Source organism: Balaenoptera borealis (genome assembly GCF_965194805.1).
Source record: "Balaenoptera borealis genome assembly, chromosome: 9".
NCBI lineage: Eukaryota > Metazoa > Chordata > Mammalia > Artiodactyla > Balaenopteridae > Balaenoptera > Balaenoptera borealis.
Window position 1 is genome coordinate 6,464,583 of NC_138873.1, and position 22,122 is coordinate 6,486,704.

At 37.2% G+C, this 22,122-nt stretch overlaps 1 protein-coding gene across 18 annotated transcripts in view; it reads left to right on the plus strand.

Moving 5' to 3' along the window:
* Window positions 1–22,122, plus strand: part of PRKN (parkin RBR E3 ubiquitin protein ligase) — a 1,304,064-nt gene that overhangs the window by 635,620 nt on the left and 646,322 nt on the right. For all 18 annotated transcript variants that reach the window (XR_014248121.1, XM_082404597.1, XM_082404598.1 and 15 more), the window contains one exon: window positions 2,651–2,734. Coding sequence is in view for 17 of the 18 variants with exons in the window: in XM_082404597.1 (XP_082260723.1) it covers window positions 2,651–2,734 (84 nt within the window). In the remaining variant the exon portion in view is untranslated. The remainder of the gene's footprint in view (window positions 1–2,650; window positions 2,735–22,122) is intronic.

Below are 22,122 nucleotides of genomic sequence, written 5' to 3' on the forward strand. Positions count from 1 at the left end.
CACTCAGGCCGGGGGGAGGGAGCGGTACGGAGGAGGCGGGGCGAGCCTGCAGCGTCAGAGGCGTCGTGACGTTGCACCAGCCCAAGGCGCACCCTGTGTTCTCCTGAGGCAGTTGTCCCTGGATCACCGGAGCTTGGCCGTGGCGGGCTGCACCGGCTCCCGGGAGGGGCGGTGTGGAGAGTGACCTGGGCTCGCACACAGGCTTCTTGGTGGCGGCAGCAGCAGCCTTGGCGTCTCCTGCTCGTCTCTGGGGTCCGCGCTGATAACCGCGGCTCGCGCCTGTCTCTGGAGTTCGTTTAGGCTGTGCTCTGAATCCCCTCTCCTTGCACGCCGCGAAACAAAGAGGCAAGAAAAAGTCTCTTGCCTCTTCGGCAGCTCCATACTTTTTCCCGGACTCCCTCCCAGCTAGCTGTGGCGCACTAACCCCTTCAGGCTGTGTTCACGCCGCCACCCCCAGTCCTCTCCCTGCGATCCGACCGAAGCCCGGGCCTCAGCTCCCAGCCCCGCCCGCCCCAGCGGCTGAGCAGACAAGCCTCTCGGGCTGGTGAGTGCTACTCAGCACCGATCCTCTGTGCGGGAATCTCTCCGCTTTGCCCTCCGCACCCCTGTGGCTGCGCTCTCCTCCGTGGCTCCGAAGCTTCCCCCCTCCGCCACCCGCAGTCTCCGCCCGCGAAGGGGCTTCCTAGTGTGTGGAAACCTTTCCTCCTTCATGGCTCCCTCCCACTGGTGCAGGTCCCGTCCCTATTCTTTGTCTCTGTTATTTCTTTTTTCTTTTGCCCTACCCAGGTACGTGGGGAGTTTCTTGCCTTTTGGGAGGTCTGACGTCTTCTGCCAGCGTTCAGTGTGTGTTCTGTAGGAGCAGTTCCACGTGTAGATGTATTTCTACTGTATCTGTGGGAAGGAAGGTGATCTCCGTGTCTTACTCTTCCGCCATCTTGCCCTGAAATGCTCTTCTTTTTATGCTTTTCAAGCATTTAAAAATGTAAAACCATTCTTAGGTCGTGGGCTGTACAAAAGCAAACCCTAGGCTGGATTTGGCCAACAAGGCCATTGTTTGCTGACTCCTGATATAGATGCTCAAATAATTTATGTATTTTTCTTCGTTGTAACTACTACTGGACAAAAAGGAGAAAATTTTCTAAAAAGCAGCCACACGATTGTTTATTAAGACATGTATTTCACACTGTTCTGTCTGACATTTTTTTTTCTGATGTCTTTCTCCAATTCTATACCTTTGAGAGATGAAATACATTTTTTTTTTGTATTCTTTCCTTGATGCATTCTAATTCATAGCTCCCTTGTGCTGCCATGTGATTTGCAGTCCTTGTTAATCTTGTGGTCTTGACACCTTTCTTACTCCTATATAAAGCCCGTTAATTATAAATGCTTTACCCATGCAACTATTAAAACAATGTATGCAGTGATTAACCAATTAACATTTTATATTTTCTAAAACTAGAAAGGAGCAAAGTTAAAACTGCTTTATAATGGCAGAAATTAACTGGGAAATTTGTTTCTATTTTCAGGATGGTTATAGCAATAGCATTCAATACTAATAGTTTGAGTAGTATGGATAAACTAGCACATATATTTTATTATGTTGAATTCTCATATGCAATGGAGTTCTATTCAGTTTTATTACCTGTATGTTTTGTTATGGTCTGAGATCAAGAAGAAAATTGTGAATGAGTTTTCTATAATTCCCTTGTACAACACAAGGGTTTGTCAGATAAAGTAGTATTTATGTGACAACTATAGGAATTGTTACATAAATGTTTTTGTTGCTTTTTGGGCCTTGAAAAATTAACGCATGAAAAATTCGTATCTGCGATATGCACAGAAAGTTTCATTGCATTCTGTGTTTCTAAGCTGGGGATCTGACCTTTCTATCTAGAAGATTTTTAGGATCTTCTGCTTATTAGATCGTAACTTCCTCCCTGTTTGCTGCTCCAGGTCTCACTCTGCTTTCTCTCCTGCCTCCTTTTTCTCGAGCCTTTGGGCTCCTTGTGGGCCTGCACGGCACAGAGGCCCCCTCCTCTGCTGCAGCCTATTGCAGATTTCCAGAAAAGTTTGGAATTCTCTTCTCAACCAAATCTCTGCCTTCTGTTTTTCTTAGTATTATGGGTTTACACGTTGCTAGTTGTTAACTGTAATTCTCACGGGGCCTCAGGAGGGAGAGGAGATAAAGGTGCCTGCTCAGCCTGCCGACGGCGCCCAGCGGTCCTCCAGGTGTGCCTCCCCGAGCTCCACTGCTGCCCCCAAATAGTCCTTTTGAGTGAGACTTGCATGTGTGTTTTCATTTAAAAGTTATCAACTGAAATTGCAATGAACTTAAGAAAATTATTTAATTAAATTTTTAAACTATTAAATATAACTGCAATGAGGAAACTACTACATGTACATGTGATACATGTTTGGAGCAATATGCCAAATATCATCTTAGTACATTGAAGAAAATGGTTTTGACCTACCAGATCCCCCAAAAGGGTCCTGAGAACCCCCAGGGTCTATGTATCTTACTTTGAAAATCTTTGGATTACATATTACTTTCATTATCGTTTTACAGCATAAATAGATTTTAGAAAATGTATTAGGGAATACATTTGAATTACAATTTGTGCACTAAGTATATGCTGTTTTTTTCTCAAAGGGTCCTTCTCGCTGGGAAGATGTCTTAATCCCAAACCGGATGAGTGGTGAATGCCAGTCTCCAAACTGCCCCGGGACTAGAGCAGTAAGTTCTGGTCAAATCTGTTCTTTCATTGTGGCATCTCCAGTGTTTACTAGGAAATGAGATTGGAGACAAAACACTAATTGATTCTACCCATCCACTTTTATATTTACAAAAAGTGTTATAAGATTCAAAAGTGTTCATAATATTCACCAAAAATTCTGCCTGTATCGTTGCCTTCCTGTGTCACTTTCCTAGAGGCTTAACCACTTTGGGTGATTATGTTGAAACATGACAATTTAAATTCCTCACAAGGTGATATTCATGGAATATAAAGAAGATCCCGTTCAGAGTCTGACAAAAGAAAATAACAAAGCTATAACGTTCATCTTTTTCCTAATGCTGGGATGTTTTACATTTACATTCCATATCATTCAAAATTGCTCTTTCTACCTTTCTTAGCACTTTTCTGACATAGTGGGCTGTTAGAAAATTTAGAATGAATGACCAGCTGTAAATGGAATCCCCATCCTCTGTTCTCTGCAATCCATTTTTTCTTTGCAAACATACACCGTATGTTTCATATAGAAAAGGTATTTCTGGAATGAGAGCCTAAGCACTGAAGTTATTTTTTAAATACTTTTATTATTATGGTCATGTTTATAATTTGTGTATTATACTTTTTACTTTGAAAATCCTTGGGTTCATCATAATCTGATTATATATATTTTCCGAGTGAGCTGTAAATACTCTTACGGCGCCAACACAAATGTCATGTTAGTTCACAAACTGTCACAGCCAGCTGGCAGTTAATATCTTCTCTAAGGAACAAAGTCTGTCAACAGCAACAGGTAGAGTGTTTGAGCTAGGATCATTAGATGTGCCTTCTCTCTCCAATCTGCTGGATGATTGCAAGGCTACAGAGACAGCAGTGAGCAGCAGTAATGATCATTCTCCATCAAACGGGACTAGGGACACTGAACAGCTTTTTATTAATGCAAATCCTGAAGAAAAATAATGACTTGTGCGTCACTCACCGATATTGAGGCACAATACAGTCTTGCAAGTTTGCTATTGGGATGAAATTAAAGTATACATACTTTATAGGACAGATTTCTTAAGTATAATTGTATTTGCATATATATATGTGGATGTAATATGTATATATTATAGTATACATGCCATGTAGATATAATTACATTTAATAATAATTTAAATCCTCTGGTGCATGTCACATTATGATATCCATATCATCTTTACAGCAATGTGAGCTCCTTTGAAAATCTACTTCAGTCACTGACAGTCTGACTGCCTCTGTGTACCTTCATATTAATTGGGAGGATTCAGCATAGCAGGATAGACAATCTTGCATCTTTAAGGATTTAGCTTCAAATTGGTCACAGGGCTACTGTGTTGCTAGGGCTGAGAATCACGACCTTTGCTTGTTGAATATTCACCTCACCTACTTATCAGTATACAGAGCTTCGTATAAATCAGGTTATACTGAAGCTTTGTTTCGGACAGCATGGTGAACTGACACCCTAAAAAATCCTTGCAGTACACACTATATAAAAGTAGTGAATTGAATTCCAAACACATATTTTTAAAGAACAGCTGAACTGACAACACAGTAAGGAAAAGGCCATATGCCAAAAAGTAAGAGAAGGCTGGACTCCAGAAAGGAAACTGTGTAAGCTAAAGCCACTCGCCACCAGGGGTTACAGCCTCAGACCAGGCAAACGCTGCAGACTGCCGGTGAGTTTAGGGCCTCGTGAAGGTGGAAAGTGAAACCATAGAATTCTACATGAAGAACCTCCTGGAAAACATGATTTCCTCCTGGGATCAAGTGGAGAGAGGAAGGTGCTGGGGATAGTTGCCTATTTTGTTTTCACTCTAGGCAGAAATGTTACTCCTAAGAATTTGTAAGCACAGACCCATCTTTACCTGAGTTTGGGGCTAAATTTTACTCTTTCTGTGTGCACTTATATAAAGTCCTGAGTCTAGAATGTTGTTTAGGGTGGCCATGAGTTGGCAGTGCCAGGAACTGGGCTGAGATTAACCCAAATCCTCCCAAGGAGACCTGTGCTCTCAAATGAGTCCTAAAATAATTCCCTCAGATAAAGTTTCACAGAGCATGACCTAACAATCAGAAAAATCACAGATGGAAGTGTGCCATCATGAATGAGAGCGAGCAGAGTTCAAACCTGGAAAGAACACAGAGATGAAAGTTGCCTGGGAAAGACTATAAGTATGCTTAATGTGTTTAAAAAATGAAAGCGCACATATGATTAAAAAACAAAAGACTATCAGAAATATCCAGTCAGATTAAAAGATTAAATACACACACACAAACATGCATGCCCACGTGTACACACATGCACACAATAACACGAGAAATTCTAGAATTAAAAACTATAATAATTGACACAAAATTGACTAAATGGGCTAAACAGCAGGTAAGTAGGTGAAAGAGCAATTCTAACTTAGATCTGAAATTTGCCCTGATAAAATTACTCAAAATGCAGGCAGAAAATATAACAGATTTAAAATATAAAAGAGAAGTTAAACAATATGGTGGATAAAATTAGATTTCCAGAAGAAAATAATAGAGAGAATAGTGGAAAGGTAATATTTTAAAAGATAATGAAGCAGAGCTTTCCACAATTTTTAAGACTCCCAATTTTTCAAGAGTCCCAAGGAGTAGGAATAAAATGAAAGCCCCACCTAAATCGATCACTGAAATTGCAGAACAGAGAAAAGATTCTAAAAGCAGCAGAATGAAGAAGACTGTTTACTACACAGGAGAAACAATCGATAGTTATTAAACCAACAGCAACATCAGAAGGCAGACGACACAGGAACAATATCTTCAAAATGTTGAAAGAAAACAAATGCTAAACTAAAATTGTATTTAAGAAAAACTTTTTAAAAACAAAAGACAAGATCAACAACCAAAAAGATATTTTCAGGTAAACAGAAACTCAGGGAATTAACTTCCATCTAAACCTTTCAAATATTTTTAAGTTAAATTATTTCAGAAAGAAAGAAAACGATCCCAGAAGGAAAGCCTGAAATGTGAGAAGGAATGGTTGGAAAAAATGTAGAGAAACCTAAACAAAATGTAACAATCAGTATGATAATATTTGATTAATGGAAATATATGTAAAGATAAATAAAGTTGCTGGACAATATTGCATATAAGCATCGAACATAAAGTTAAAGCATTCTAGGATCTTTGTACTTTTCACCAGAAAGGAAAGACAGTGACTAAAATTAAACTTGTTTTTGGTACATGAATGTTCATAGCAGCTTTGTTTGTAACAGCGCACACTGGAAATAACCCACATGTCCAACAACAGGTGAGTGTGTAGACAAACTGGAAGAGCCCTACATTGGTTTACTGCTCAGTGATAAAAAGGAAGTCACTGTTGACATACGCTGCAACCCGGATGGTTCGCAAAATAATTATGCTAGTGAGAGAAGCCAAACAAAAAAAGGAGATGCTGCATGATTCCAGTTATGTGAAATTCTAGAGAGCACAAACAATCTACAGTGATAGAAAATAGATCAGTAGTTACCTAGGGACTGGGTAGAGGCAAGTAGAGCATGAGGATGGGACTAAAAAGGGCCCGAGGAATCTTTGGGGATGAGAAATTGTTCAGTATCTTAATTGTGGTGTTGGCTTCATGGATGTATATGTATGTCAAAACGTAGGCTATTTATCCACGTGCAGTTTATTTGATGTTAATGATACCCCAATAAAACTATAAAATAACAATGTCAACATTTTATTCAATTAGGAGATTTCACATAAAAATTCAAACCTCAAGCTCATCCTGAAAAGCCATAAGATCAGGCAGCTCTGTGTTGGCCTCTCAGCCAGAGTTCCTCACCCCCGTGCACTCCTCAGCTGGCTGCCGAGGTGTGTTAGTGAACTTGAAGGCTTTCCTCTGGTGTGTAATTCTGAGGATACCTCACACTCCCGACATGTTTGGGGTTCTTCTCCCTTGTGAATTGTCTGGTGGTAAATAGGCTGCTTCTCCTCAAAAACCTTTCTGAACACCATGAGTTTATAGGTTCAGGGCTGGGTCTCATGTGCCTTGGCCGGGTTCAAGTCCTTGCTGTCCAGTGCCCAGGCTTCCTCACCATGCCCCTGCTGGGGGACCACGTGGGGTTGGGGGCCTCAAGTCCCGGGGAGGGCAGGAGTGCAAAGTCGTCCAATGCACAGCATGGTATATGCCCCTCAGGGCCTTGTCACAAAGCCCCTCTTCTCCCAGGAGGGGCTCACAACCACACCCTGCAAGGTCATGGGTCCCATGCCAAGTTCATCACCTCCAAGTTCAGATGACTTCATCTGAACCATGACCTGGGGGCCTCCTCAGAAGCTGCCCTGTATAACCCACTGAGAAGCAATACCTACCCCAGTGATCTAGTTATACCAGTCGTTTTTAACATGAAACTCAAGTTAAAAATGCATTTAAATTGTATAGAATTACCATCTAGGGGATTGAAATACAATACAGGTGTCAAGTTAGAAAGAGGGAAGGGAGGGAGGGAGGAAGGAAGGAAGGAAGGGAAAAAAGAGGGAGAGAGTGAATTAGAGGAAAATGGGACAAATAAGTAGCACACACCAAAAAAAAAAGGTAGAAATAAAACCAAATATAACAGTTAATGAAATTAAATGTAAATGGACTATCTAAAGTTTAGAAGACAGATTATTAGACTGGATTAAGAGAAGAAAATCCAGCTTTATGGAGGTTACAAAAGGTACACCTAAAACATATGAGAACAAAAACATTGAAAGTGGAAGAATGGAAAATGATGTACCACACAAATAGTCACCGAACACAGCTGTTGAAACTATTTTAATTGCATATAAAATAGATTTAGGGGAAAAAAGCATTATTAAAAGTTAAGAAACATTATTAAAAATAGATTTTGATAAAAGATTCAATAACCCAGGAAGATATAGTACTTTAAAAATTGTATGATCTCTATAACATGGATATAAAATACATTAAGGACAAATTGTCAGAATTAACAAATTGTACAGATGCAGCTGTAACCATGATGGAAGATAGTGAGCTAACTCTCTGAGGAGTTGAGGGCTCCGGCAGTGCAAACTCAGGAAGCCGTAGCCTACTAACACAACCACTGAGCAGGGTGGCATCCTGAGTGCTACACCCAACCATGGGGGGCACCCCTTTTTTGAGCACATAAGGAACATTTCAATAATTGATCATGTTTTAAGTCATTTAAATATCACTAACGGAAACATAACCATAAAAACCTCTTAAACATGGAAATTCAATTAACTTAGTCAATAAAAAAAATCCAAATGGAAATATGGGATCAAACAATAATGAAAATATAACACATATCAAATCTTTTGGGATGCAGCTCAATTAGTATTTAAAGGGAGTATTTAGAACCATAAATGCTACTTTTATAAAAGAAGAGAGGATAACATTATTTAAAGATATTGTTTAAGAAAGGAGGAAAAAATTCTCATATCCAACTATTTTTTTTCCCCATATCTAATGAACATAAATAAATGTTGGTTAAATAAAGGAAATGAAGGTATGCACACTTCTGAATAACTATACCAGTGGGTGGGCAGAATTGCTCAATATGAGACGTTTAATTCCTTCTTCTTTGCTCTTATCTTAAAACCATTTTTCTGGATTGTATTTTTACAATGCAGCTAAATGTAAACCATGACTTCTATTTTCTAAAGCATTGTGTGCGGTGTTTGTTTCTTAAGAAGGTGAGAAGATAGGCATTTTAAGTCGTTTATCATATTTAAATTTGTAGAGTATTTTAAATTTTGACACTATTTTATACACTATGTATTATATTATTATAAAAATGTTTAATTTCTATCGCTTGAATAAAATATCCATATATTTAAAATTCAAAAGAGCAGGGTCTGTAATGTATTCTTAATTAATATTTAGGCACTTAAAGATAATCTAACTAGATCATTTTAAATAGCAGTAAACTTTCACCTTGGTTTTTAAGACTACGAATATAAACTTGACTCTACCTACACTTTAGACAGAGAAATCTGAAACAAATTCAGTTCTACACTAGTCACTGTTATCTTAGAAGGAGTATCACATTAGTTCTGAAAGGCATCTTACCTTATTATAAAAAGAATTCTAGTCAACTCCAAGGGTGTGTGCTTGAGATTAAGAGGGACAGACTCAATTAGGATTTTTTTCCATTAGTGAAATTAATTCAACTTTGGGTATGATATAGACTTTAAGTTTTCTGTGTAAATCTTCATTTTATATTTTACCTATGATACCTTAAACAATGAAGATATTCGTGTTTGTATGTGCGTTGGGGGATATATATTTTTCTTACTTGCACACATGTAGGCTAACGCATACCCAGAAGCCTTACTCTCTAGGAATTATTCCTGAGTTCTGAATCATAACTTTTAAAAGTGAGTATTCCCTGTCCATCAAACACTCTCTGTGAAGACATTTGGTTTAGTGGTGCTTTCGTGGTAATGAAGGGTTTCTTAGCCAACTGTGAGATTGTTGCTTTTTCCCTCACATCTGACAATGGGGTTTAGGATAAGGGATAGTCCCTGGGATGAAAAAGAAATCAATTATATCTTGTCTTAGTCTGTTCAGTCTGCTATACCCAAAATACCACAAATTGGGTGGCTTATAAACAACAAATACTTATTTCTCACAGCTGTGGAGGATGGAAGTCCAAGATTAAGGCACCAACAGATTCAGTGTCTGGTGAGAGCCCACTTTCTGAGCCTTAGATGGCCGTCTGCTCATTGTGTCCTCAAGTGGTAGACAGGGTGAGGGAGCTCTCTGGGGTCTCTTTTAATAAGGGCTCTGCTCTCATGACCTAATCACCTTCTAAAGGCCCCAACTCCAAATACCATCAAAGTGGGAAACAGGTTTCAACATATGAATTTGGGGAAAACACAAACATTCAGATCATAGCAAACCTCAAAGTAATAAATAACCAAGGTCATGATTTTTATGCTTATTAAGGGGTGTTGATTTCACTACTTAGCCTATAGCATGCATTATATTTTATGTTTTTGAGAAGTAATATTTACTGAAATTCTGTGTAAAACAATACAAAACTTTCTTTTTTAGATTGTTTGATTTTGACCAGAGTTAAGCTCTTTTACATAGAACTTCTCTTTCTTATCAGAAACAGTTGAGACAAATCTGTTAAAATAGCTCAAAGACTTATTTCAAGTGAAGCTTGATACTAAAAACTATCCCCTGAATTATAATAAATGACATAATTATTAAACTCAGTGCAACAAATGAAGAGTTTTCATCTTACTCAACATGCAATTTATTTCTTGCATTTTCCCTGTTAGGCTCAGTATATGTCAACTGGAACATTAGTTTGAATACAAGTTAATTAATATTCATGGTCTCTATCTTTGATTTCATCTTCTGGGAAGATGTTGACCAGAACAAAATGAATAGTAAATAAGTGTCACCTAATACTGTGAAATTTTTTATTTATAGGTCATTTGCATATTTTATGTCCGAAAAGTTTCTTATTAATGTTTTAGTTTAATCAAATTACTATCCTTGAAGGGCTCTGTGTTTCTTTTGGTTGCTTTTTGTTGTTGTTTTAGGCGTGATTAGGATCTCACAAAATGAGTCTCAGGATTTCTCAGGATGGTTTCCTGGTATAAACTATATGTTCTTATTTTTTCCAATATCTAGTAATAATGGAAGGTTGGCTTTGTTTCGTTTTTAAGAAAAGGTCTGAGGTTGACCAAGTGTCCCTGAGGTAGTCACAAATGAAAGCCTTTGTTTGCACAATGTAAAAGGAGCTCCATATTCTTATGTTGCCCAAACTCATCTGCATAATGCAATAACCAACGTGACACAAACATCTCCAAATATGTATTTAAACAATCCCAACCCTTGTGGTTCCAGGGGAGCCATCGAACCCAAAGGGCTGCTGGGTGCTTAAACGTGGAGGGTGGAGAATGGAAACAGAAGTAAAAGAGGAAAGAACACATTGACTCCTCTCTCATTCTGCCCTGCTCTGGTCAAAGAGAAATGGTCTCCCTGTCCTTACACTGTTCCCTACAGTCATATTTTCTAAATTCTACATAAAATTGAATTCTGAAAGCTTTGCAGTCAAACTCAGATTATGATTGAATGGTATGTAAGCGGGACAAAATGTTCTTTGTTGTCTGACATGCAATTCGGGTGACAAACTAGAAATTTCTTATAGCATTTTTCAAAAACTGATCAAGTATTCAGACTCAAGGACTGTTCATTTCTAAATCAAGTTTTGAGTACTTGAAAACAAAAAGTGTCATTTTTTAAAAAATTAAGGTAAAATTGAAAGATATATATTTTATTATGGAGTTGGCTGAAATTTTGCAAATTTAAATAAAAATTTTAAAATTTTGTTTATAAATAAATTAGTCTGCTATGAAAAAAATGTGTCATTTTTTAAGAGTCCTAAAGAAATTGAGGTAGTTTTTAAGAACCCCCAGGTATTTGTGCAACTCTGAAGTCTAGACTCAATTCCATTCAATTTTCCTTTTTCTGTGACATAACCCCATTTTTATCTGGGCTCTTTTATAACTTAGTGGAAAATTAAATCAACAGTCATCTTCAAATGGTATTGTTAAAGACTCTTGTACTGTTATATGAAAAAAACTAATCACCAAGGAAAGGAAACCAGGTACCAGAAATCCGTGCATGTATATATAGCAGAATACCTATGCACATGAGATAACCAATATCCACACTGTAGTCCCACAAACATAACCTTGGTTTAGTTTATGATGCCATTTTTCAAGCAAATGGGCAGTTTCCATAATGTATATTTTAAATATTGAAAATAATTCTTGCCTCCTCAATTCCAGGAAAATTCTGTTGTGTGTGAATTGTAAGTTGTTTTTTCACTTGATGATCTGTGATTCTCTGTGCTATAATTTATATCTTATTTCGTATACAGAAGAAAATCATGCATATTACCACAATGCTGTTTGGATATGATCAACTTTTATCATCCCCAGAGGCTTCAAAAGTTACTCCTTAATTTCTCAGCTTTCCATGGAATGATTCCAAAGCCAGATATGTCAGTGAGAGGCTGTGTTGAAGTTTTGTTGTGGCTTTAGACAAGGGCCCCAGACAACAAAGACACAACAAAGGAATTTATCATGATTAACCAGAAAAAGGTGCACTTCGAGACTGTTAGGTTTTAGATTAGGGGAGAAGGTATATGGATCTACCAGAGAAGATAGCAATAGATATAATAAGATAATTTCAGTAGATTTACAAATGAAATTCTGAGAACTGGAGCAAAGAAAGATTAAATACTACTGTAAACATCACTGAATGTTTCCACTGGGATGGTAGATTAGACCGAAATGGAAATATCAGGGATTGGGGACTGGAGGTCAGCCTGCGATAGCCTCCGTGCAGACACACAGGAGGCTAATGGAGTGAGAAGAATAGGAGGAAGATGTGGGAGTAATGGGCCAAGAGAATGAGGCCTGCTTCTCAACCAGGAAATCACCCTCTTGATCCTTCAAGCAGGTGATTGGTGGCTCTTGGAGACCCACACTTCATCATGCCTTGATGGCAGTCATCAAGAAACCATCATCCCTCTTATTCAGGTCAAGCTAGGTCTCAAAAAGTTATCAAGGGCCATGATAAAATTTAGTTTTTCAGATATATGCTGAAAAAAAAATACTTAAAGCTATTTTACCAAACTTGAGAGGTAGAATACAAAATATAAACATATGGAGAATAAAATCAAAACTGAGAAGAATTTCATGCACTATTGACCCACAGGTAGTGAAACATTTACTTCCACTAATATTTCTTAGAAAACAAACATAGTTTGGGGTCCTCAGATCTGAATTTCCTAAAGTAGGTAATTATCATCCCCCTCAATACTCAGAGTTCTAGAAAATAAACTCAGTGCTGACCATAATACATGAGTGTTTTTATGAGATGAAGACAAAACTTTTATGTTTAAAGATTGAAAAGCAAAATATACTTTAAAATGTGTGTGTTTCCATTCAGAGAAATATAGTTATTTTCATAACAGGTGTTTATGTGTTATGTTATGCACTGTGTAGAAAACAAAGACTGACCTTCAAGCACTGGAAGTCTGGTTGCGGAGATAAGACTTTACAGAAATGACTGCAACCCAGATTCAGCAACACAAGTAAAAAATGGATTGAGCATGTCTTCTACGCCAGGGTCTAGGAATAGAAAAGGGAATATTTCATTTACTGCTCTCATCATTTGGGGAAAATGTCAGGGTGGGGTCGGACATGTAGGCCAGTGATGATTTTTACCACGAACTACATCTTGATAAAGACAGATATGAAGGAGTATAAAAGACTTCACTTTGTGAATAAGGGAGAAGAAATAAGACAAATCGGTATATCACAGAGGCCATGAGACAAGCACAAAAAAGTGTTCTGTGGGAGTTCAGAGAAGGGAATTCCTTTAACAGAGGTGACCAAAGAAGGCTTTGTGGAGGAGGCGGGCCTGAGGCATGGGTAGTGGAAATTCCACAGGTAGCGATGTTGTCAAGGTTAGGAGCATTTTGTGAGGCAGAGGAAATGACAGGAATAAAGAGATAGAAAATTAAGGGTCATTCATCCCATGAAGTACTGTTAGCTGCCTGCTCTCTGGTAGATAGTAGGCTCAGCACTCCTGTGTGTACAAAATCAACATCCTCTGCTTCCACGGAGGTCCTCTCAGCCCTGATGACCTTGGACCTATCACGAGGAAAGATGGAAAAGAAGCCCAGGGTGTTACAAGGGCGTGAAACAGGGCATCTGCCTAGAATCTGTGAGCAGGGCACCCTTGACTGCAGGAGTGGAGGCCAGCCCTGGGATCTGCAGGCTGAGTCAGTTACTGGTGGAGGAGCGGGAGGGTAGCTTCCGGCAGGAAGGACCCTCTTGCAAGAGCCCTGCTGTCGGAGGCTCCTTGGGGAAAGCATCTGGAATTTGGAGGTGACAGAGGAACAGGAGGCAGTGCGTTTTTTCCCTTTTGTGTGTTTGTTAGTTTTGTTTGTGAGTTTTTATGTGGAGGGTTATGACTAGTAATAGAAGGAATCTCACCACACGGAAGTTTGGATATTTTGAAGGCTGAGATAGAACTTGAGCTGGTTGGCGTGAGGGGTAGGATAAAGAACAAAGAAGGAAAAAGAAAATCGTGAGGTATAAAAAAAAGAGATTATTTTTATATACTTTACTATCTTAAATCCCTGGTAATGTGTGAATAAAGGTAAATGAGAATTGGCATTTTGCCTTCCTTAAAGCTAGAAACAACATACAAATGAAATTTTAGTTTAGAACCGATTAGAAGCACCACACTTTTCTCGTATTTATTGGGTTATTAAGAGCAGCCATATGGTTGTCTTCTGTCTTATCTGTTCACGTTTCTCCAGTATGTTCCTCAGTGGGAGTCTATTTAGTGGTTGACTGGAATTCTATTTTTATTGGTAACTCTGTTATCTGTAATTGCCAGAAGTAGATGATCCAGTATAAAGAGTTTCCTCTCCACTCCCTTTTTGTCAACCTTACTGGAAAACTGGGACCTTTTTCTTTTGCCATTAACTTTTGAAAATATTAGAGGGAAAAGAAAATGGGTTACTGTGTGAAGTAAAATTTGAGACTATCTGAGAATCCATCCCTTTTAAGGATAATGCAGTTGACTGTAATTGTATGCTGAGCAGTTTGAGGAGTGCTCGACTGAGAGTTGGGGAGTCTGTTTGTAACTCCTTCTGTTTCTATGTGCATGTCGATTAACTTCTGTTCATTTCCAGTTCTCCAGTTGGACAGCAAAGATATCCATCACTCTTGAAATTTCACCGAGTGTTTGTGGAGATTCAGGACTCCATAAAGCTTCCTCAGTTTAAAAAATGAACGACATTCTGTTGGGATCACATAGCTGTTGATATCTGTCTATTTTCATACCTTATTCAGAAATGCCTGTATTTTCCTGGGTCCTAGCATTGTCATTTTTCCTCACAGTTATCTAATTTATTAATTTTATACCTGCTTTATAAAAACATACCATTTCTGTCAAAGAACCATTTCTCCATGTGCTTTTATTTGCCATTTCATTAAAACTTACACTGATGTTCACAGTTATAAATGTCATTAAATGACTTTATGTTAAGCAGTTAAAAGTCATATCACTCAGTACAATGTCCAATATATGAAGACCATTTAGAGAATCAATTCTAATTTAGTATTTAATAGTGAGTGCTAATAATTATTGTAATGCATGCATTTAAATTTGGACATTTTCTTGATTGAATAATGAAATGCTTTAAATGAGCTCATTACTTAAGGACTGCAGTTCTTATGCATCTTATGCGATAAGATGTTTACCTCATATGGATATAAGCAGATATAAATGGAGAAAAATGCATAGTGGGCTTCATTGCAGGGCAGTGGTTACAGCATATGACTCTATAAGAACAAAACCACAATAGAAATACAAAAAGTACATTTGCTGGAGTTGAGCTAAAGAAGCTCCTTAGAGATGGCTTATGTTTAGTCTTATGGAATAAGCAGAGTCAACTGAATTGTTATAAAGAAGTGGCCACTGTAGAATAGGGTTCATCAGCCATAGTTATGGGACTAGATGAATTCTATGACTATCAGATCCCAAGAGAGCAAATAAAAGAAAGATTACCCAGACCAGAGGATTAGTTAGGATACTACAAAGTCACGATTACTACAAACTAGGATTTATAATCCACTAATTCTGGTTATGATGCACTGTTTAAAGCGTGGTTCTTTAGAAATCATGGAATGACATCGTATTGAGAACTGTGATTTAGTCTGAGTTCTCCACATTTTCTTTTCACCTGTCACAACTAAAGTACTTCCTAGGATTCTGCCATGGTTATCACAGGTGTCCCTCCAAAAACAAACAAACAAAAAAAAGCCTAAAGAAAACTAAACAACAATTATAACCAAACCCTTCATAATGGTGAAAGCCAATCTCTATTTTAAAAAAGATAGCAAGAAAGAGAGAAGGGGAGGGGGCAGAGGAGGTAATTAAATAAGCTGAATAAATGAAAATTCATTACTCTCTTCATCAAATGTTTCTTTGTGGCTGGAGACATGTCAAAGAGAAAGGCCTCCAGCTGGTAAGGACTACCATGGATCTGACCAAAAAGGTTTACAGGTTCAGGAACTAACTTTTAGCACCTCAAATCTTGAAGAGACTAACTCATGGGCTAACCAACACACAAAAGACATTATTTATGAACCATGATATTAGTTCATTAATGTATACTCTGGGAACAACATCTTGAATTGCAGAATATTCATATCTACCTTCCCAGATATGTTTGTTTTCCTCCGCCCTTCTGCTCCCCTCCCTTTTCTTCTTTCTCTCCTTTTGTTTTAAAATGTGTCTGCACAGTCTTTGACACACCTCTTGTCAAATGTTGGATTCTAATTCCCCGCCCCTTGGACCTGGGTCAGCCTTAGTGACCTGTTTCTGAAGAATAGAAAACAATAGAAGTGATCCTGTGTTACTTTTGAGGCTGGGTGACAAAAGTCACAGTAGTGTCTGTCTGGCTTTCTCCTTGGGACACGTACACGAGGAGCCTTTAACCAACATGGAAAATGCCTGAGAGACCATATGGAGAGGCCACGTGGAAGTAGCCAGAGGTGACTAAGGAACCCAGGGGTTCCCTTGACCAGCAGGTTAGCCTTCCTGCCAACTGCCATTTGTGTCAACAGTCAGCCTTCAGACCTGGCCTTTGAGCCTCCCCAGCTGCTGCCACAGGAGCAGAGATTAGCAGTCTCCACCAAACCCCACTTAAAGTGAAGATTTGTGAGCAAAATAAATTAAAAACAATTTCAAACCAATAACATTTGGGGTGGTTTGTTGCACAGCAACAGATAACTGGAATACCTCCCATAGCGTTCTCCATGATCACGTGATTATGCCAAGGCCACACACGCTCTTATATATAGATATGTGTGTGTGTAGGTCATAGTTTTATAAAAGCGGGTTCAAATTAGAAATCAGACAATGATTTGATGATGAGAGTATCACAGTAGAATTATATAGACTTGAGAAAGAGTTTATTCATGCTGGGCTTGATCATTTGTATATCTGAAGCATGTCTTTACATTGGATAGTGTCTTATAAAGAATAACCAGCACTTTCCAGTCAACTCCCCCACTTATTAGATACCAAATGCACCATGTGGTCATGCCAGAGGAATTAAAATGCAGCTATATATCTATCTAATTTAATTCCATCATCTCTACCTGAGGCTACGTCCTGGGCTCTGAGATATCTGTATGTATTTCCCAAGTCACCATTAACAATATATTTCCAAATGCTTTTGTCTGATGGTTTATTTTTACTGTGGTTAGTGTGTAGCGTAGCAGACAGGAGTGTGGCCAGTGGAGTCAGAAAAGCTTGATCTGAACTTTTGTTCTGATACTTATAGTCTTATGGTCTTGGACAAAATCCTTGTGCCCCTGTCAGTTTCCTCATTTGTGAAACAGTTATCAGTGCCTTTTATACAAGGTGGTTGGAAGGATTAAATGTGATAAAGGATATATAAAGTGCTTACCTCAGAGCCTCTCGTTGTAAGGGATCAATACATTGTAGCTATTATTACCATAGTTGTTCCTATTCTAATGTGTTGACTTTTACTAGACTTGATCTCTGGCCTTTTCCACCAGTACTGTGGTCAATTGACCGTGATTCCCCTGCAGTTGATTGTCGTTTGTACAAATAACACAAAGTATTCAAATCGATAAAATTGCTCTGACAATAACTTTGTAGCAGACTGCAACATCTGTAGTTTCCTTAAATAAAAATGTACTCAATTTGCATTTTATATAATACATGCAAGATTGTGACATAAAATTCTCTACCAGCTGATCTGGAGGAAAAAAAATAACTTAGTCATAATGACTTAGAAAAGCATTGCTGTTGATTTTTGTTTTTCAGAGCCATGCACCAGCAGGATTATTGTTATAATATATATTACGGTATATGTTATACTCAAAGTGCAATTTAAAGTTATGAGACCTCCATTATTTTCATAATAAATGTTGCTTTTTCTGATTATAAGAACATGATGTGGGCTGAAAAAAATAGCCAACATACTTTCATATAAAGAAAAGGCTAAAAGTCATGTTTAATCAAACCAGTGGAAGAAAATCACTGTTAGCACTGGATGTACATTCTAGATGGTTTTCAAGGTGTACATGTGTATGTGCACATGAACACACACACATTTTTTTAATGAAGTCATATCTTACATATTATTTTGTAACTTGTATCTTTTACTTCATATAGTGTACTCATTTTTCTATCAATAGATAAAAGTCTACATGATCATTTCATGATTGATACCATTCTATTCTGCTGAAGGGGTCAGCCATCAGTGAGTATTTAAGTTGCTCTACATTTCACTCCAAGAGCCACACTTTCATGATTTCTCTTATGTACATCCCTAAAAACGTGTATGGTCACATTTTTAGAATCTAATTTTAGAAGAAGAGTTGCTGCGGCAAAAGTATTTTTCATTTAAAGTGTTATCGTGCGAATTCCAGTAGTTCCTCGGGAAACTTTGCACCTGTTTTCACTCTCCCTAGAACTATTAGAACAGTTTCTTCACATCCTTTACCACTAGGTGATTTCATTCTTAACTTCTTGTCAGTGTTTTTGGTGGAACACTGTATCTCATGTTAAATTGCCTTTTTCTAATTACTAGGAAGCTCAGGTAGGTTTCCATTGTTTATTGCTCATTATTGTGGCTATTTCCTTTCTTATAATTACCCTTTGTAAACATTTCTTATAGTAACCCTTTACTTATCATATATGTTGCAAATATTTTTCGCCAGTAAGTAATTTAATTTGAAAGTGCTTTAAAACTATTTAAGCTGTAAATTTTGATGGAGTTAAATGTATTGTCTTCTCTGTAGGATTATGTCTTTGCAGTCATCCGTAGCAGAATCTTCTTAACTCACAAGATCATTATAGATATTTACTGAAAATCTTTCCTAGTTATTTTATTTCCAAGTTTCTCTTTTTAAAATATTTGATGAATGTAGATTTAATTTTAGTGTGAAGGGTTTTATATGAATCTAATTTTACTTATTTCTCCTCCCAAAACCTACAGTTTACTTTTTTGGCATCATTTATTGAATAAAACACATTTCCTCACTGATTTGAAATAAATCCCATCTTTATATTATATTAACTTTGGGGTTTTATCTCTAGAGCCCATCCTGCTCCATTAACCTGTTTATTCTGCCTTCATTCTACATTCTCTGGATTACTCTCACATATAACACATTATAACATATTTAATATCTGGTAATGTCAGTTCTCCAAATTGCTGTCACATTTTTCTTGCTATTCACACAAACTAATTTTTTCATATGATTTAGATTTTTTTGGTAAAGTTTGAAAATAAATTTCATGAATTTGTTTTCAATATATGAGTTAAGCATGTTATGCTAGAGAAGTCAAGAGAGAATGTAATTTAAACATAGCTTACATAATGGCGAGGTGTATCTTGTTTTTGAGTTCTGAACTGTTTCTAGAAAAACTAACACTCCCCCAAATTAATTCCTTAGCAGTTTATTATATACATAGTACAAGCTCTTGGCTAGTATTCCTGATTGACCAGTAGTTCCAAGCCATTAAAATGTAATCCCATAAAAGGTTAACATCCCATAGGCTATATTTCTTTTTTTTTTACTTGACAAAGTAGAGTACTTGATAAAGTTAACTGGAAGACTACTCTTCACTAGATTACAGATATTCAGTATGTTTCAAGTTGAATGAAGTTTGTTAAATCAGTTGTTTTATAGTAGGTTTTTAAAAAATTATTATTTCTACTTGATTTGTAATGTTACTTTTAAGGAAGTTAAGTATTAATAAAATTAGTACTTCAGTGCTCTTTAGCATTTCATCTTTCTAAATCTAAGGGTTCCTTCTGTCCATATTTCAAATATTATCATGTAATTTTCGTAAGTAAATGGAATTTCCAAAAATGCAGATAAGCAGGAAGGAAATGAATAATTTATAAGAACTATGCTTGTTTTTATTTTCTCTACCTATTTTGGATCAATTTAGTAAGGCAGTAGAGTACACCCTTAAAAGCATTGGAACATGGACACATGGATGGACCTAGAGAGTGTCATACAGACTAAAGCAAGTCAGAAAGAGAAAAGCAAATATTGTATAATAACACATATATGTGGAATCTAGAAAAATTGTATAGATGATCTTATTTGCAAAGCAGAGATAGAGACACAGACGTAGAGAACAAATGTATGGATACCAAGGGGGAAAGGGGTAGGGTGGGAGGAATTGGGAGACTGGGATTGACACATGTACATTATTGATACTATGTATAATATAGACAACTGATGGGAACACACTGTATAGCACAGGGAACTGTACCTAATGCACTGTGGTAGCCTAAATGGGAGGGAAGTCCAAAAGGGAGGGGATATCTGTATGTGTATGGCTGATTCATTTTGTTGCACAGTGGAGACTAACACAACATTGTAAAGCAACCATACTCCAATAAACATTAATAATAAAAAAAAATGCATTGGAACAAGAAAGACCTAGATTCAAGATACTGCTAATTGTGTGACCTTGAACACAGTCTTAGTTCTTTTTTTTTTAAGCCTTTTTAAAATTATTGAGGTATAGGTGATTTATAATATATTATTTTCAGGTGTATAACATAGTGATTCAAAAATTTTATAGGTTGTATTCCATTTAAGTTATTATAAAATAATGGCTATATTCCTTGTGCTGTACAATATATCCTTGTAGATTTTACTCATAGTAGTTTGTACCTCTTAATTCCCTACCCCTATCTTGTTTCCCCCCCTTGCTCCTTCCCTCTCCCCACTGGTAAACACTAATTTGTACTCTATATTTGTAAGTCTGTTTCCATTTTGTTATATTCATTTGTTTGTTTTATTTCCTAGATTTCACATATAAGTGATAACATATACAGTATTTGTCTTTCTCTGTCTGACTTCTTTCACTAAGAATAATACCCTCCTGGTCCATCCATGCTGTTGCAAATGGCAAAATTTCATTCTTTTTTATGATTGAATACTATTCCATTGTGTGTGTTTGTGTGTGTGTATAAATGTATACACAGACATATATCTCATATCTTTTTTATCCATTCATCTCTTGATGAACACACTTAGGTTGCTTCCATATCTTGGCTATTGTAAATAGTGCTGCCATGAACACTGGAATGCATGTATTTTTCGACTTAGTGTTTCCATTTCCTTGGGATACATACCCAGCAGTAGAATTGCTGGATCATAAGATACTTCTGTTTTTAGTTTTTTTGAGGAACGTCCATACTATTCTCCATGCTAGCTGAATCAATTTACATTCCCACCAACAGTGTGCAAGGGTTCTCTTTTATCTGCATTCTGTCACATTTGTTATTTGTGGTCTTTTTGATGATAGCCATTCTAACAGGTGTGAGGTGATGTCTCATTGTGCTTTTGATTTGCATTTCTCTGCTGATTAGTGATGTTAAGCATCTTTTCATGTGCCCATAAGCCATCTGTATATATTTCCAATAGACATTGGATGCACAGATATTCAGGTTGTCTGCCCATTTTTTAATCGAGTTGTTAAAGTGACCATACTACCCAAGGCAGTCTATAGTTTTAATACTATCCCTATTGAAATAACAATAGCATTTTTCACAAAACTAGAATGAATAATTCTAAAATTGTATGGAAGCACAAAAGATCCCAAATAGCCAAAGCAATCTTGAGAAAGAACAGAGCTGGAGGTATCATACTCCCTGACTTCAAATTATATTACAAAGTTATAGTTATCAAAGCAGTATGGTACTGGCACAAAAACTGCCACATAGATCAATGAAACAGAACAGAGAGCCCAGAAATAAACCCATGCTCTTACAGTCAATTAATCTACAACAAAGGAGGCAAAAATATACAATGGGGATAAAGTCTCTTCAATAACCAGTGCTGGGGAAAACTGGAAGGCTACATGTAAAAAAATGAAATTAGAACATTTTCTCATCCCATATACAAAAATAAACTCAAAATGGATTAAATACCTAAATGTAAGGCTGGAAACCATGAAACTCCTACCAGAAGACATAGGCAGATCACTTTTTGACATAAATCATAGCAACATTTTTAAAATCTGTCTCCTAAGGCAAAGGAAACAAAAGCAAAAATAAACAGATGGAACCTAATTAAACCTCAAATCATTTGTACAACAAAGAAAACCATCAAAAAGATAACCTACTGAATGGGAGAAAATATTTGTAAATGATATGACCGGTAAGAGGTTAGTATCCAAAATATATAAATAGCACATACAGATCAATACAGTTCTTTTTTCAACATAGGAAATAATAGTATCTGCCATGAGGGTTGTTTTGAG